The 18,763-nt window shown below is 34.1% G+C and overlaps 1 protein-coding gene across 1 annotated transcript; it reads left to right on the top strand.

The window, feature by feature from the left end:
• Positions 1 to 221: 221 nt before the first annotated feature.
• Positions 222 to 17,542, top strand: LOC117321282 (the record flags this gene model as incomplete). The annotated part of the gene is made up of 13 exons (XM_033875759.1): positions 222 to 283; positions 2,325 to 2,422; positions 3,917 to 3,980; positions 4,754 to 4,884; positions 5,591 to 5,648; positions 7,018 to 7,143; positions 8,754 to 8,936; positions 9,276 to 9,398; positions 10,102 to 10,305; positions 11,977 to 12,069; positions 12,675 to 12,763; positions 13,423 to 13,486; positions 17,394 to 17,542. Coding segments are annotated over exons 2-13 (1,372 nt in total), but the record flags the coding sequence as incomplete, so codon positions are not given.
• Between the last annotated feature and the right edge of the window lie 1,221 nt (positions 17,543 to 18,763).

Raw genomic sequence — 18,763 nt, 5'->3', positions numbered from 1 at the left:
TGGAACTCTTGTTATCAAAACAGTTTAAAAACTTAATATGAGCTATTGATACACATTAGAAAAATCAGATGTACATTTGCACTATGCTACTATACGGAGAGTGGCATAGTGCAAATGTACATCTGATTTTAATTAGATTGATTAGAAGTAGAATTTTTTTTCTACATCTGTCAGTGGCTTATCAAATGTCCAGTGTGTATATTTTATACTCTTTAGATGATGCGAGGAATAAAGCAGCTGAAACAATACAGTGGAATGGTCAGTACGCGAGTACAATTTCATGGTAAGTCTTTTCATTTCATTAATTCTTTTTTATAATTGATTTTCCATTGTTTGTACGCAGAATGCGACCTTCTGATTGGTTGAATTTTTTTTTTCATACCTCTATGAAGAAAAAAAATAAATCCGAAAATGGCGCAAAAAATGTGACATCACAATATGGCCATTAATGTTTTGTATCGATTTTTGAAAAAGAATCCCTTATAAGATCAGTTAAACTGTATATAAAACATGTTTTAATTTTGAAAATCATTTTCAAAAATTAATTACAGTGCAACTTCCGAAAACCGAACCTTCTAAAAACCGAACACCTCTGAATACCGAACGAATTGACATTGTACGGAATTGGTCCTTCTTTATTATAGCATTTAAAAAACTTCCAAATACCGATCCCTCTGAATTCCGAACACCGGACTGATTTTGTGTCTGGTTCCTGTTAAAATATACCAAAAAATTACTTCTAAAAACCGGCCTTACCTGAGCGATTATGACACGAGGTCAGGCCAGTCAACCGTGAAACAACAACTGTGACGGGTATTGTGTGAAGCCTTATTGTCTCGGGACCTACGTAGGTGATTTGTATGGTATCCAATATATATCCCAACGGGGCATTATGACGGAAGGCCTAGTGTATAATCAACACGACAATTATGAAACAATGCCACACTTCATTGAAGCGCGTCGGTTCGTTTATCTTCTCAATGCAAGTAAGCTAGAAGCCTGAGTTTCGCATTTAATTTAAATGAGGCCCAAACGGGGTTGTTTTCGTAAATGAAGCCTGTGATGTTTTTTTTAGACAACAGCGATGTCGGAAATACGACCAGTATCATCTGATCAATTGTAATTGATATTGAAACAAAACATCTTCACACCCTTTAATATTAGTTGATATGTAAAATATTCTGTATTGGACTATCGGCCTCATCCACATGACGGAAGCTTCACCGGATGTAACAAAATATAGGTCGATCGTAAAGTGTAGTTGTACATGTGAAAATACTGTTTAAAACTATAGTTATAGTCATTTGCCTTTGTTATATATTCTGCAATATATACATTGATTAACTTTCATAATATGCATATTATTCAGACAAACCAAATATTGTCTACGCGTACGTGTGTATGTGCCGGTTTGTAATCGGGTGCATTCTAATAAAACATCGTCCGATCAATTATATCCGGAATTCGACCGGTCATTTTTCGATCAACTTCTCCAAACCAAACCCTCTGTAAACCGAATAAATAGTCATGTCCCATGCATGTTCGGTTTATAGAGGTTCCACTGTATAAGCATTTATGTCAATTATTTTTTAGTTTCGTAGGGGTATGAAAAAAATGTGTTCACAAACTTTTGTAAGCATCTGCTATGCAGATTCATACAGTTTGCAAACAAAAGATTTTTTTTTCATACCCCAATGAAATGAAACTAAAAAAAAATTGATATCAATGCTTAAATCAAACAAATCATTCAAGCAGCATTGCTATCCTTTTGAACTTACGTTTTGTGTTGGTCGTTAACTTGTTTATTTTAAGATTGATATGAAGTTAGGTAATCAAATCACTTTAATCATTTTCTATTTGACTTGGTTAAAATATATTTCAAGAATCAAACAACTGGTAGACATGGCTATGGTGAAAATTCAAATAATTATGTATGAATGAAAAAACAAAGCATCAAAATTTTCTTCTGTAGATCTGCAATTTTAGAATATAAGGATATTATGTAATCAGTTGGTTGTTGTCTTTCTTAGGAAGTAAAAATATTCTTCATTAGTAACAATGTCTGTCTTTCAACAGGAAATTCAATTATATGTATAGATTTCAGCAACCACCTAGTTCAGTCCTTACTGATGATATCTTGTTTTAATTTTTATTGTATCCTCTTTATTAGTAAATCAGAGTATCATGACGGTGTTTTGATCAAGATCACAACCTATTTTATTGATGTGACTGTCAGCCTAAACAGGAATGAGAAAAATCTCTTGTATGAATATGTTTTGTTTACGGGTACATGTAATTAAAGAATCTACTTTGTTTACTTTCAGTCTAAGCCATATGTCTGAGGAAAGAAGAAAAGAATATGAAAAGAATTTTGCTAAATATGCAATTAAAACCCATGCTGATTCCAGGTATTCAATCACAGGTAATGAGATATTAAATTCATCTGTTGTAGTCTTAATTTGAAATGTATCAATGTTTACTCTTACCTGAAATTCTGATGAGAGTTGTATTCGGTAAAGATGCCATGAAGGGGTTTCGAACAGTTAAAGGTACTAAATATACCATAAACAGGTACGGTGGAGTATTACATATGTGTATCATGCATTGATAACTAAGATTTTAATACAATCTCTTCTGAGCATAACTTTTAAATAAAATATGATGAAACTTGAAACATATTTGTATGCATGCAAACACAGAAATACAGTATTTGTGTTATTATAAAGGGGGGACATACAGTATTTGTGTTATTATAAAGGGGGGACATACAGTATTTGTGTTATTATAAAGGGGATAAGGGGAGACATACAGTGTTTGTGTTATTATAAAGGGGGACATACAGTATTTGTGTTATTATAAAGGGGGACATACAGTATTTGTGTTATTATAAAGGGGATAAGGGGGACATACAGTATTTGTGTTATTATAAAGGGGGACATACAGTATTTGTGTTATTATAAAGGGGATAAGGGGAGACATACAGTATTTTTGTTATTATAAAGGGGAGACATACAGTGTTTGTGTTATTATAAAGGGGGACATACAGTATTTGTGTTGTTATAAAGGGGATAAGAGGAGACATACAGTGTTTGTGTTATTATAAAGGGGAGACATACAGTATTTGTGTTATTATAAAGGGGAGACATACAGTATTTGTGTTATTATAAAGGGGATAAGGGAGACATACAGTATTTGTGTTATTATAAAGGGGATAAGAGGAGACATACAGTGTTTGTGTTATTATAAAGGGGATAAGGGGAGACATACAGTATTTGTGTTATTATAAAGAGGAGACATACAGTATTTGTGTTATTATAAAGGGGATAAGGGAGACATAAAGTATTTGTTTTATTATAAAGGGGATAAGAGGAGACATACAGTGTTTGTGTTATTATAAAGGGGATAAGAGGAGACATACAGTATTTGTGTTATTATAAAGGGGAGACATACAGTATTTTTGTTATTATAAAGGGGAGACATACAGTATTTGTGTTATTATAAAGGAAAGACATACAGTATTTGTGTTATTATAAAGGGGATAAGGGGAGACATACAGTATTTGTGTTGTTATAAAGGGGATAAGGGGAGACATACAGTATTTGTGTTATTATAAAGGGGATAAGAGGAGACATACAGTGTTTGTGTTATTATAAAGGGGATAAGGGGAGACATACAGTATTTGTGTTATTATAAAGGGGTGACATACAGTATTTGTGTTATTATAAAGGGGATAAGAGGAGACATACAGTGTTTGTGTTATTATAAAGGGGAGACATACAGTATTTGTGTTATTATAAAGGGATACAGGAAACCGTAGTTTATTAATGTTCCTTAAGTTTCAGTGGAGGGACTAGCTCCTCAGTTAGCATAACAATTTATAGCTATGTGATAGCTGTGACATGTCTTTGTTCTCTAGGAAAGCGCCTGTCAAGTATTCTACTACAGACCGGTGTAGATGTCTATACTGTACAACAAATCATGTAAGTATTTAAACTTTATCTTTTCAACATGAATTTTAAAGTGATTCTCAACATCAATGATTGATTATATATAATTAACAGCTGATATTTAATGCTACAAAATACATGTACACTGTATCTTCTGTAAAATACATAATTATACACTGTATATATATCTACTGTATCCTAGAGATCATTTTACATAGATATCTGACATCAACACCCAATTCCGGTCTACCGACTAATGGAAATCACTTAGATTACACAAATTCTTTATTTTGCGAACTTACTCTACAAACATAATCCCAAATACACGATTTCGTCAACTCTGATCTGGAAATGGCTTTAAATTCGCGAATGATGAGCTATTAGAGACATGGATTCTGCTATAATGGTAACTGATAGCTTGGTCATTGGTAACTGATAGCTTTGTCATTGGTATTACTAATAGGTAACTGATAGCCTGGTCATTGGTAACTAATAGCTTAGTCGCAACCTTGAGGTGCTATTATAGTACACATATTAAATCGTGAAGGATTTGAGTTACCGATTGAAGCTCCACGCAAATTAACGTGAAAATAAATCCCACATTAAAAGTGTTTTATGGAATGACTTTTATATCCTTTGAACTTAATTTCATTTGTAACAAAAATGCTGTTATAATACTTTCATGTGTGAAATTAGTTACAAATTGAATTATTTTTCTTCAGAAATATGACAAGTAAATTTATTATGAAAATAGAGTAGACGAGAAGATTTGTAAGATTGTCATTATAAATTTGAAATTCTTGTAGGACCATTATCAACAAATCTGATGAGAGCCAGGTGCTTGTTGAGGATTTTCTTGCGGCTTCTGCACTAATAGATCGAGCGACGGAGGGATATCGACTTCCTGATATATCTCGACTTTATCTGATCCGAGATGGTGAGTTACAAAGAAAATTTCTTATTATAGAAAAATCAAATATCAGGAAAGTTAACATCACAACAACAGCAAGTGGACTTAATTGTGCCACACGTGGCGCAGCAAGTTGAGTTATGGTGATCTAGGAAGCATCTGGCATCCATCTGTCTGAAGTAAATATTTAGAAACATCTGCTCGATAAACCATGTGTATGGTGATGATATGAGCCTGCCCATATGAATTTAAGGGCATTTTTTGAATTAATGACCTTTAACCTACATTCAAGGTCACAGGGGTTAATGAGTGGAAACGTTTTTAACAGCTTCTTCTAAATAACCAATGGCAATGATTTTTGGCAAGTAGCAAATGCAAGTGTTTAAATGAATGACCTTGACCTTCTGTTCAAGGTATGACAAGGTCAAATCTGCTGAAATTTTCAAATCAGGTCAATTATAGGGCAAAGTCTCTTGACCAATGATATACAGGGATGAATAACCTTGACCTGCTTTAAAAATCACATTGGTCAAATGACTTAATTACTTGAATAATTTGTTCCTCAATACCAGATTTCAAGAGTTATGTTGTTACAACATGTAACAATTGCTGAAACGAAAAGGTATGAATTTGAATTAAACATCCTTGATGTAAATAGCTTTTGAAATTCACTTGCAATTCCCACTTGTTTTGCTGCAAAAAAGTTATTTATTGTGTAAATCTTCTTTTCCAGAACTGTTCAAAAACATCCAATACAAACAGCACATTTTTGACCCAAGGTATTGCTTGAGGTAAGTACAACTGTATGCTTGATGAACTGATATAAGAATGTTTATTTTTAAAACCTCTCTGTTTTTAGCCCAATGTCATCAGATTAGGTATTCAAATCTTCCTTGTCCATGGTCTGTATATATTCCGTATGTAAATAATCTTATCACTATTTCTGCACAAGTACTGAAAGGACATTTCCCAAACTTTATATAAAGGTTTCCCTTGGTCCTTAATAGTTATGCACATACAATTTTTAGTTTGATCTGAAAAACAAAATGACTGAGAGCTCTCCGTGTTGGATTTTGCAAATTAAGTTTGTTATTTGCTTTTTCTTGAGAAATGCTGGAACAATATTTTCTTTGGGGTCCCCTTCAGGTATGTTATTGTGTATATTGAATTTCGAGACTGATCAGTAAATAAAAAAAGATAACTTTTTAAGTCTTCAATCTCATATGAAATGGAATACTGTATTAAAAACAGTTCAGCTTAGAATTTATAAGTATGTTTATGATGCTTTTTTTGCAGAATTCTGATTTTTTCTGATTTAAAATTTTTATTTAATCTTATTATGTAATTTATTCTATTTTTTTTTTCTAAATGTCTCGTTGAAATAAGGAAATGTCATGAGGTATTCCATTTGATTTACTTTTGATATGACTCGTCAGTGATATGGTAACTCTATATATAGCAAATACAAATGTTGGCACTGTTCAGGTATGTACTGTCTATAAATGACCTTAATAACTGTGTTGCTATAGGAACAAACAAACCAAACCTAGAAATTCCAGTAAGAAGCCAAATAATTCCTGCAATCATTGAAAAGGAGAATTTTTTTTTTAAATTGAAAAGAATTTAACCATGTTTGCTCAGGTACCAGTCGAACATGTTAGTCATTACACCTTGAAAGCTTGAATGTCGAACGAAACATGTAAGTTTATATTTCTTGGCTCAAAACTGGCCCACTTGCAAATTCAAATCTTATGAATATTCTGATCTATACAGTATCATGATATCTCGATTTAGTTGATTAAAGAATGTTATGGAATTCTGTAGTTTACAGAAACAATATCAAAACATAGTCAACACACTTTCTTACATATAAATGCAAGTTTGTGATCATAGATATCACATCGGTGTAGAAATGTCAAGAAACAAACCACAAGAAGGGTAAAAATGTAAATTCCCGAGCAATGGTTTGAATATTTTCTGAAAAAGTGATAAGAAAAGAGCTAACAATATGAGCGGGGAAGACAAGAGCTAACAATGTGAGCGGGGAACAGATTTCTTTTCCGCAGTAGTGATTTGGCTGGTAATACATATATATGTAACATTACATTGTATATTTAAAACAATTCAATGGTAACGTCAAATTTCTGTTTTAAATTACAGCTGGTTTTACCATCGTGATATGAAATTTGAAACAGCTGATGGAATCTTGAAAATGCCTGGACGTCGAGATGGAAGTTTCCTGGTTTGGAGAAGGAAGAATGATGATTTTTACTCTTTAGGCACAATGTAATAATTCAAAAATAGTTATGGTATTTAAGTTTACACGTTGTCAATAATAAGTGTTTGTTGATGTTAAAGTTTAATGTATATAATTTTTATGCTGTCATACACATATATACCTGTGAGGGCCATGATATCCCAGTGGGTTAGAGCGACGGCCTCGTAACCTTAGGTGAAGATCCGAGGTACATGGTTTGACACTCCCTAACCGTGTCAGTTTGTGTTTTTTCGGGAAGCTGAGAAACAGGTCGGTTTGTGCTGTCATGGTTGTGTCCATGGGCCAGACACTTTACACTAAAAACTCTGGATGGCATTCGACGGGCCTCCTGTATGTTGTTCAGTGAAGTAGTCACCAACTACTGCAAGGAGACCCTGCCTCAAAATGGTCCTGGCTTGGCTGTTCTGTTCTTATGTCATGTTTCTGATTTGCTATCTAGTTTTGATGAAGTTTCTTAACTTTTTTTTGTGCAATTGTAAATCCTTGACATCTTTACTTTCATTGTCACATAATGTGCTAAACACTATATTTTTTTTGTGTCTGAATACCAAAATTCTAGGATCATAATTTTAGAAATACATATATACACTGCCCTCCAACAAAATTTGAGAAAAAGTGTTGTAATATCCGTAAGATAGTCCATTTGTAAGTGACGATTGCAAATTATTTAAAAAATACCTCACTTTTTTGAAGTTGCAGGGAGAGGGAAAGGAAGCTTAAAGGTCCTACTTTCCATAATGTTAAAAAATGAATAGAAATATGGGTTGTTTTTACTGACACAAATAAAAGTAATTGTTTAAGTGATTAACAGTAAAAAAAAAAAAATGTAAGAAATGCATTTTTGAAATTTATATTAAACAAAGAGGGAAATTTCCAGAATGTTGCATTTTGAGGATTTCCATTGTAACAAAATTATATGCACTGTTGAAAAATGAACATGAACATTTGAAATAATGAACAAAAACATCCTAAGAAGTTATGATTCTAACAAATTGTAATAAAGACTTCAGGATTAGCTTCGTTGTATTATATGTAATAATTGTAACAGGACTTTTGGAGGGGCAGTGTATGACTACTGATTTTAATAGAAAGGTATAATTTGAGTTCCACATGCATAACCTAAATCATCATTGAGATTCATGTGAAATATATTTTCCAACAGTCTAAGATTCATAATCTTTGGAATGTGTGAGTGATACCGACCCATTTGGCCTCTTGTTTAAAAAAAAAAAAAAAAATGTCAGTGTTGCAGGTTTCTATAGATGCAGGAAGCTTGAGAAACAACATTGTCAGCAACCCACAGTCTAGACGCTCACTGACAGAGACTGTGAGACTATTGGTACATTTTTGGTTGTTGACCAATCAAACTTTTTCTTCAGGAACTTTGACCAATCAGAAGACTGCTTTCTTGGGATCCACAAAATATGTATGGTGGTATTTGATTGGTTGCTATTTTTAGAGCCAAAATGTATCAATCATCCCACTCTCTCTGACTATTAGCATCAGGACCGTGAGTTACAGATGATATAGAAACAAGAACTTGTCTTTGTTATGGACTTATCTGATCGTAAAAAATTCTAATGCATATATTTTGGGGAAAAAAAATTGGTATTTTCAGTTTTGGACATGGATCATTTCACTTGAGGATAGACATCACAGCGGGTATGTACAGTGTGGAGAGGAATGTGAAGTTTCCACAACTTGGCCGTCTAATACAGCATTACATGGCTCATCCTCTACCAATACCTGGAGACTGGAGGCTGAAATATCCTATTCCTGTCCATACTCCCTCAACAAAAAGGTACCTACTCTATTGTATACTTTTGTATATGGTATGTCAATAGTAGTTCCATTTGCACTAAACCCAGTTCTCATTTTGAGATTGTCGACTGTACATATAACTTGTATTGAACTTGTACAGCAATTGTTGTAAAATAAATACAATTTAAAGTTTATAAAGATACTGTTTTTAGTGTAATTAATGGTTTGTTATGTTCATCTTAATTCAATAAATTAGACATACATTTTTTTATATGTATACTTATAACTCTCCCTATCAGACTGAACCATACACATAATTATGATAATGTATATATGTATATGTACATCCAAGTTGCTACTGAGAACATTTTGTTTACAGGTGGTTCTACCCAAATATTTCGCCAGTATCAGCAATATTATTGCTTCGTATATTCTCTTCTGAACAAAACTTCATCGTTCGCTATTCAGTGGAAACCCCAGGATGCTTTGCCCTTGTTTTAAGGTTAGTTTTAAACTTTGGCTCCCCAGGGAGTCCAGGAGCTGGGAAAATGCAGGTTTTTTTTTTTAAAGTCTTACTATCTCTGAATGGATGCAGAATTTCTTTCTAGTTTGATCTGGAGTGTTGTTGAGTGAAGGAAAATGTACATTGTACTGTATAAATAAAAAATCTGTCCCCCTGATTGGGAGAGGGCAGAGGTGGTTGGGGTTGGGGGCAGGACCCAGTGTGGGATATGAAAATTGGTTAAACCAACTATATTTTGACATACAAGTCCTCGCAGTGTCTTGTTGCCAGTTATTCTACAAAATATTTCAATCAAACCAATTTCCAATCAATTATCTAAGAAGCCCATTTTCACCTTGGAATGAAGGGGTATCTAAATTGTTCAAATGAATGACAATGCATGAATGTTTTTGTCATAATGGTATAAACATGATAAAATCTTTTTTTTTTTTTTTTTTTTTCTGAATATCCGTATGCTGGGGTTATTATATTGATATGTGCCAATTATTGAAAAGAGAGGGTATTAGTCTGGAGTTGAAGTCTTCTCATTGCAATCACTAGAAGGTTTGAGTGTACTAAATGATACAGTCCCATTAAGCCTTTTGTTATATTATATGATATTGTTAATTTGTTTTAAAACATGTCCTTTTTTCTTTTTATTATCTTTGCATGATAACAAAATTTTACTACATGCTAATTCTAGGACACCAGTCGAGACTATATCCTTCAAGATAATACACAAGCATGGATTCTATTGCCTCCAGGGAGGGGAGGATACTGCCGAAAGGTTCCGCAATTTGGACGCATTGATAGAATACTACAATAAGAATCCTATCTACTCTAACGCGTGGGGAAACCCAATTTACTGTCAATCATTTACATTGAAGCATTCTACACCTCCGTTTGTGTAAGTGAAAAAATAAGTATGCTGCATATTTAAGGATTAAACTGTCTTTTTTTGGTGTCTATGGTCAATATAGATGCCAGAGCTTTGCAAACAAATGTCATATTGTGCGCACTAGCACAATATGACACGTTTGTTTGCAAAGCTCTGGCATCTATATCGACCATAGGCACCAAAAAAGACAGTTTAATGCTTATATTTACATTCTCGACATATTTGTTTTGTTTTTTTGAAAATTAAAATTGAGTTAGCGTAAAAAATGCCAATATTCAGCGACTTTGTCAATGGGGTTCGACAAATGGAGCAGCCTATTTTTTCAAAATTCATTTGTCACATGCAGATTGGCAAATAAAAAAGTGCATTGAAATAATAAGAAGAAAAAAACACAGTCTGTTCAATTCTTTTTATTATTTGTCTAACAATATTGTATAAAATTTCTTTTTGATACTTTTTATCAACATAAAAAAACATCGTAGTCTTAGGCTTTTTTTTCATAGAGCCATGATTATTTACGTTAGTTAAAAGTAGTTCTGGTGAGTGAATATATTCATGCTCGGCATGGATTGATGTCATGTTTTGGGTGTCAATTATGCTCACATAGACTGCAAATCTTTTTACTTAGTTTTTATCGTGGCTTTGTCACCAAAATGTAAATATATATATATAATTGTTTTTCTGCTTGTTTTATTGCGTAGTGAACAGCCGGGAGGGGGGGGGGGGGGGGGGGGGGGGGGGTCATTTGAAGCAGAGTCTCCTTGTAGTAGTTGGTGAACACCTCATTGAACAACATACAGCTAGTCCATTGAATGTCATTGGGGGCTCGTTTCTCAGTTTCCGATTAACACAAGTCGACAGGGGTAGAAAGTGTCAAACCATGCACCTCGGATCTTCACCTGAGCTTATGTAGCCAGCACTCTAACTGTCGGAGCTATTGTGGTCCCCTGCTGCATATAAGCACGTATCTTATAAAACACAATTATAGTCACCCATCAAATTACATATCTCATCATAATAAAAGGCTCTCATTATCCATAGCTTATGTTAAAGATGAAAAAATTATTGATTACATAGCCAAGCAGTTTAATCTTTATTCTGCTGCAAAATTCCTTGTATCTTTTTTAAAGACATTACAGGGTACACTTTGTAGTTTGAATGACCTTGTCATAATTTCAAGATTATCGGGTCAGTTGTGTCAAAATGTTTAAACAGTACCAAGAGGTCAAGGGTCATGTTATTTGGCCAGTGGGATGATTGGCTATTAATTTAAGTGTTTCATATGTATGACCTTCACCTGCTTTCAAAATGATTGGAATCGAACTATGCGTAAAAATCTTAGAAGCATCCTCCAAAAATCTGAAAGTCTAAAGTCATGATCTTTTGTCAAAAGCTTAATTGTAGCTTAATTATACTGAGATGAAGGCTTATAAAGCTTTTTCAAATTAATTGCTTTGATATTTTTTTAAGGTCTGACATGCTTAAATCTTAATTATTGTTCCTGAATATGTAATTATGATATGAATGTATATCTGACTTTTACCGATTGCTGAACAGCAAGGGTAAAAATTTGGGCTTATGATCTGCAGACAAGCATAACAGGCCCATAGGGCCCCTCGTTTCATTTGTCCCTTGTTCAAAATGACCATGATGTAATACCTGTTCTCTATTTTTCTCCAGGCCTGTATGTGCCCAGCATCCTAAGGTACCACTTGTGGTAGGAAAAACTGAAGATGAACTCCTTTGTATGGAATGCTCTGAAAAAGTAGATAGGTAATGTAAAAAAAAAGAAAATAAATAAAAATGAATTGCTGGCAAAAACCTATAAGTTGCAGAATTTCTTCACCACTGGGCTTGAGTAACCACAAGTAATCCCCATTATCTTCAGTGTTGACGTCCAATCCGGAAAAAATAATGTGAAGTAATTTGTATGAAAGTCCATAATATATATATAAGCAACACACTTCTTTTGTTTGGTATACACATTCAAAAGATGTGTAGATATTATGGAATGGAAGTTAAGTGTTAAAATTTGTTGAAATTTTTCAGAATTCTCTTTGACATCACATTATTTGCTTTGGCTCAGATAGCATAATTTTTTCAGCTAAAAAACTGACTTAGTATTTGTCCCTGTATGTTTCTCTTTTTTTTTTTTTTTTTTTTTTTGCTATGTTAATTTTGTATTTTGTAATTTTCACATAAAAAAACATTTTAAAAGTGTTATTTCTGACTTTATCAATATTCAGCTGTTCTTACTCATGTCTGATATGTAAACAGTATAATAGAAATCAGCTTGATCATTAGAGCCTACAGGCTGCTTTTTTACACTAATATTTTCAGTGTTTTTGATGTGTAAAAACCAATGTTCTGTCATTTAGATATTTCATAGAGAAGGGAAAACTTGCAGAATTTCGTGAGATTTTCGGTCGTCTGGATTCAGAGAATTTCTCCATAGGCCTTCAAACAGGTATTATTCATACTGTTTAATGTATGTTGGTCAAGTTATATGTAGCACTGAATTTCCTCTTTAAAAGTTGAGCTGATTCATGTTGCTAGCAAACTCTTAACAAACTTTACTATGTCAGCCTTTCATACTTCAGTACCTGTATATTCTCTACTTAGTGAACACAGGAAATGATCTAATAATTGATTAAAAAGCTGAATTACAGGAAATTATCTAATAATTGATTATAAAACTAAATTACATGCCGATTCCATGAAATTTTAGTACTTGAGATAACAATCATCAATGATTTTGGTGGGGTGGTGTGGGGATTTTTTTTGTATTTTACCTTGTTACTTCTGTATAAATTACTATGGTACAGTACCTTCCACTTAATCGGGTAATGCTTAATCGTGTATTTCGTTTATTTGGGTAAAAATTCAAAAACCAAAACCATTTTCATTGTATATTGTCATGACAAAATCGCTATAATACTAAGCTAAAAATACATACCATAGGTATAATATCAGGCTTCCCTGAAATTTAAACTCAAGAATAAACTGTCAAAATTCAATAACATATACTACACTTTTGATGCCTTTTGAAACTTTTCAAAAACCACTTTGAAGTACACAAACCTTGTTTATTTATGAGGCTAATGAATGTGTTTTATTTGACTGTAGAGAACAACGTTAAATCACTCCTCAGAGACAAGGGTGTGCTGGAAGATGCTGTTTCCAGAATATGGTGAGCATTAAAGATTTTCAAATGTGTCAGTTTCTTAATCTTTAGTTGTGAGTAGATGTTGAGCTGCAGGCATTTCAAGGGGCATTTCTTTGTTCGAAATACAGATATGAGTTGCTTAGTGATTTATAAGATTCAGTAACAAAAGAAGCTTACACTGTTATTTGTGACTAACCGTGGAATAAATATCATATTTTTACAAAACATTCACAAAATTCTACCGCAATACGTCTGCACTGGAATATTCCGCCACTCTTCCACTTCATTAAGATATCACGTGACACCACAGACAAATAGATCACAGCTTGGTGAGTGATGTAGGTGTATTGCTTTTGTTGTGACGATAAGTTACAGTTATAGCTCATTTTTCCTCAATTACATATGTTATGGCAACATCTACAGAGCAAGTAAGTCAACTAAGAATATAAAAGAATTAAATTTCTCTCATCCCTACCGGTATCATACTGGTCTTTCCAGGTAAATACACCCATGCTTGCTGTGTGTGTATTACCTCGCTTCCGGTGTAGGATAGCCACGCGCGCGCAATGATACAAAAGTAGGTCGCCGAACCGAAAGTAGATCTATCTATAGATTTGTAAACACATCGTCTGCTCCATGTGCTAGGCCAGATCTAATAATTTTTTTTATTTATGATAAAAATTATGTAAAAAAAACACGTTCTTTTATTGTTTTTTATTAATAAAACATGGAACTATATTTTCACGCGAAAGGACACACTAGCTTGGCCGACATCAAGTGATTTGGCTTCGCTTGCAATGACAGGGCTGCTGAAACAACGTTAGACTGTGGAAATGAATGGTTTCCTTCGTTTTTAGAACAGCAAACGTTGTTTGCATATATGGGGTATGGTAAATCGATTGGCGCTGTTCTTTTTTTAGCCCACCATCATCAGATGGTGGGCTATTCAAATCGCCCTGCGTCCGTGGTCCGTGGTCCGTCCGTCCCTCCCTCCGTCCGTCCGTCCGTCCGTCCGTCCCTCCGTCCGTAAACAATTCTTGTTATCGCTATTTCTGAGAAAGTACTGAAGGAATCTTTCTCAAATTTCATATGAAGGTTCCCCTTGGTGCCTAGTTATGCATATTGCGTTTTGAGACCAATCGGATAACAACATGGCCGACAGGCAGCCATCTTGGATTTTGACAATTGAAGTTTGTTATCGCTATTTCTGAGAAAGTCCTGTAGGGATCTTTCTCAAAATTCATATGTAGGTTCCCCTTGGTGCCTAGTTATGCATATTGCGTTTTTAGACCAATCTGAAAACAACATGGCCGACAGGCAGCCATCTTGGATTTTGACAATTGAAGTTTGTTATCGCTATTTTTGAGAAAGTACTGAAGGGATCTTTCTCAAATTTCATATGAAGGTTCCCCTTGGTGCCTAGTTATGCATATTGCGTTTTGAGACCAATCGGATAACAACATGGCCGACAGGCAGCCATCTTGGATTTTGACAATTGAAGTTTGTTATCGCTATTTCTGAGAAAGTACTGAAGGGATCTTTCTCAAATTTCATATGTAGGTTCCCCTTGGTGTCTAGTTATGCATATTGCGATTTGAGACTAATCAGAAAACAACATGACCGACAGGCAGCCATCTTGGATTTTGACAATTGAAGTTAGTTATCGCTATTTCTGAGAATGTACTGAATGGATCTTTCTGAAATATAATATGTAGGTTTCCCTTGGTGCCTAGTTATGCATATTGCGTTTTGAGACCAATCTGAAAACAACATGGCCGACAGGCAGCCATCTTGGATTTTGACAATTGAAGTTTGTTATCACTATTTCTGAGAAAGCATTTAAGGGATCTTTCTCAAATTTCATATGTAAGTTTCCCTTTGTGCCTAGTTATGCATATTGCGTTTTGAGACCTATTGGAAAACAACATGGCCGACAGGCAGCCATCTTGGATTTTGACAATTGAAGTTTGTTATCGCTATTTCTCAGGAAGTACTGAAGGGATCTTTCTCAAATTTCATATGTTGGTTCCCCTTGGTGCCTAGTTATGCATGTTGCATTTTGAGACCAATCAAAAAACAACATGGCCGACAGGCAGCCATCTTGGATTTTGACAATTGAAGTTTGTTATCGCTATTTCTCAGAAAGTACTGAAGGGATCTTTCTCAAATTTCATATGTAGGTTCCCTTTGGTCCCTGGTGTTGCATTGTGGGACCAATCCGAAAACAACATGGCCGACAGACAGCTATTATCGCTAAATCTTAAATTTTATATATAGGTTCCCCTTGTTTGAAAAGTACTAGAGGGCTGTTTCTGAATTTACACTGATTAGTAAGACTTAGAGGAAGGGAAAAGTAGAGAAAAGATCAATCTGACATGGAACCTATAAAGATCAATCAATGGTGGGCGCCAAGATCCCTCTGGGATCTCTTGTTATTATATGCAGTAGAAAAAAAGTTTGGATTGAGAAAAAATGGCGTCTATCTGAGAAAGCTATCGACAGATAGTGCCTATTTTTGCATATTTTAGGTTGGGGAATGAGAGAAAAATACTCAATCATATGTGGTTCATGTAGGATAGGGATATTTCACCCTCTGGGTCACAAAATGTGGTAAAACCCTCGGCGGAGCCTCGGGTTTTACCACATTTTGTGACCCCTCGGGTGGAATATCCCTATCCTACATGACCACATATGATAAAGTCTTATAATATTCCACCTAAAAATGAACATAGTTACACACAGTCGCATAAATATGAGCCCCAAAGGGCACAAACCCCTGTCTGATTTGTAACCCTTGTAATAACCCTGGTTTCTGCACAGGCAACACATCAACTTCTGTGGAATTCTTGTTATTTTTAAAGCATAAAATCATTTTAATTACGGAACGGCCTTTTATCAAAATCTCAAAATCTTCGTTATATCAATGAAAAATGTCTTATAATTCACTGACCTGACAGATATTAATCCTGATGACTAAAATGTTTCATGCTGAGTCTAAGACATATTATATATCTTGTTGCCATATAATTATGCTACAGTGACTGGGCCATAGTCTTGCAGTGCATTAGGTAAATTTAAATCCCTCTATATTTATCAGTTATTGACATTTGGTGATATCAATAATGGTGTACGTTATACAGACCTGGTAGAATTAGATATTGACTGAGGGGGAAGCCCGAGCTCAGTATTTATACCTAGCCAGTATAACGCCATATTGATTGAATCAAAGGTCTTTGATTTTGGAAGTCACATTGATTATTAGGTAATAAACGCACGAATCACTCTCAAGTTTCTAAAATTAGAAACAGCTGGTCATCATCTCAAAATACTAACATTCACCTTACCATGTTTTGACCATGAGCATTTAGGAAAGTCGGAGATATCTAATTACACTTTTTATAGATATAATTAACACACCACTTTCAGGTACATCTTTGTATTGCACTTTATGAAATTTAATTATACCCAAATGAAATTTGGTCTTACTTTTAAGTCATTGAAATTGTTTTTGTGATATTTTCTTTTTTTAGTATGGCCACTAGAAGACAAGAATTGCACTGTAGTTCTGTTACTATGATTTTCATCTCCAGTTACAAAACATAGGTCAAATAAGTACTTAAAGTTCTTTGAAAAAACAATCTTGATATACATATTATACAGCTGAAAGAAAATATTTATTAGTAAAATCTGATCTAGTCTGTGAAGTCTGGAAAGATTTTTTTACCAAAACTCAAGTATTAACAAATTGCACGGAAAATCTACATTAACAATAATGGTGTATGTGCCATGGGTTAATTTGGGAAGACTGATGTTTCTGTTCACAAAACAGATGTCTAGTATAATAATTATGGATTAGGGAAAAACACCACTATTACCTGGTTGTGTCATACTTTTGTTAGGTACATATGTAATACCGCTACTCTTATTACAGGGAGCTTGCTGACTTAGACCGCGACAAATTTCTCAACGAAGACGAGTTCTGTATAGCGATGTATCTTGCTGAGTTAGCCTTGGCCAAGAAAATGTTACCCCAGGGTAAAAATATTCCTCCGTCGCTAATACCACCATTTGATGCCATCGGTAGGTTTCATTTTCTGCTCGCTAATACATGTAATCACTATTTGGTGTCAACAATAAGAGTTTCATTTTCTGCTCGCTAATTAATATATGTAATCACTATTTTGTACCAATAATAGGTTTCATTTTCTGCTCGCTAATACATGTAATCACTATTTGGTGTCAACAATAGGTTTCATTTTCTGCTCGCTAATATATGTAATCACTATTTTGTACCAATAATAGGTTTCATTTTCTGCTCGCTAATACATGTAATCACTATTTGGTGTCAACAATGGGTTTCATTTTCTGCTCGCTAATATATGTAATCACTATTTGGTACCAACAGTAGGTTTTATTTTCTGCTCGCTAATACATGTAATCACTATTTTGTACCAATAATAGGTTTCATTTTCTGCTCACTAATACCGTATTTGACCTAATAAGGGCGCAGGGCGCAGGTAATTGACAGTGGGGGCGCCCTTATTAAGATTAGTTATTCTGAAGTTTTATGAAACAGACTATACCTTATAGCAGAATACCCAAGGTTGTGGAAACGGTAAAATATTCAGTCATAAAAATATTCCAGATGAAGATATCTATTCATTATCATATATTAAGCTTAAACATCACTTGAATACTCCTGTAAACTTGTTAACCATGCCAGCTGATCTTTAGACCAGAGAACGTGTGTTCCACCATTTATGTTCAAATGGAACTCTTTTGTGTTCTATTTATAGAAACAGGTGATTTCCCAGATCATATCAGACATCGTTTTCTTTGACCTAATAATTGATTTACAATGTCTTTTACTAGCTTTCTGTTCTGAACAAAAGTTATTTATCAACAAGAATGAAGTCTTTACTTTATCTTCAAATAAAGATGGTAAGTTATTATTTGTATGTGTGTTTAGTTTTGGGTGCTCTTTGCACTGACATGTCATCTGTAGCCTGTAGGAATTCACAAAATGTGGCGAAAACATGTGTTTCAGTTACTTAATTTGTTGAAGAAAATTGAACACATAAAGTAGCAAAATATTTCACATGAATTATTACTTTTGAACACCATTTTGACACCATTTTGACACTCAGTCAAAGATTTATTTCCTTGAAAAAAGGTAGGGGCGCCCTTATTAGGGTAGGCGCCCTTATTAGGTCAAATACGGTATATGTAATCACTATTTTGTACCAAAAATAGGTTTCATTTTCTGCTCACTAATATATGTAATCACTATTTGGTGCCAAC

The sequence above is a fragment of the Pecten maximus genome, unplaced genomic scaffold, assembly GCF_902652985.1.
Source record: "Pecten maximus unplaced genomic scaffold, xPecMax1.1, whole genome shotgun sequence".
Classification (NCBI taxonomy): Eukaryota; Metazoa; Mollusca; class Bivalvia; order Pectinida; family Pectinidae; genus Pecten; species Pecten maximus.
This window is presented reverse-complemented; position numbering and strand designations above follow the sequence as displayed.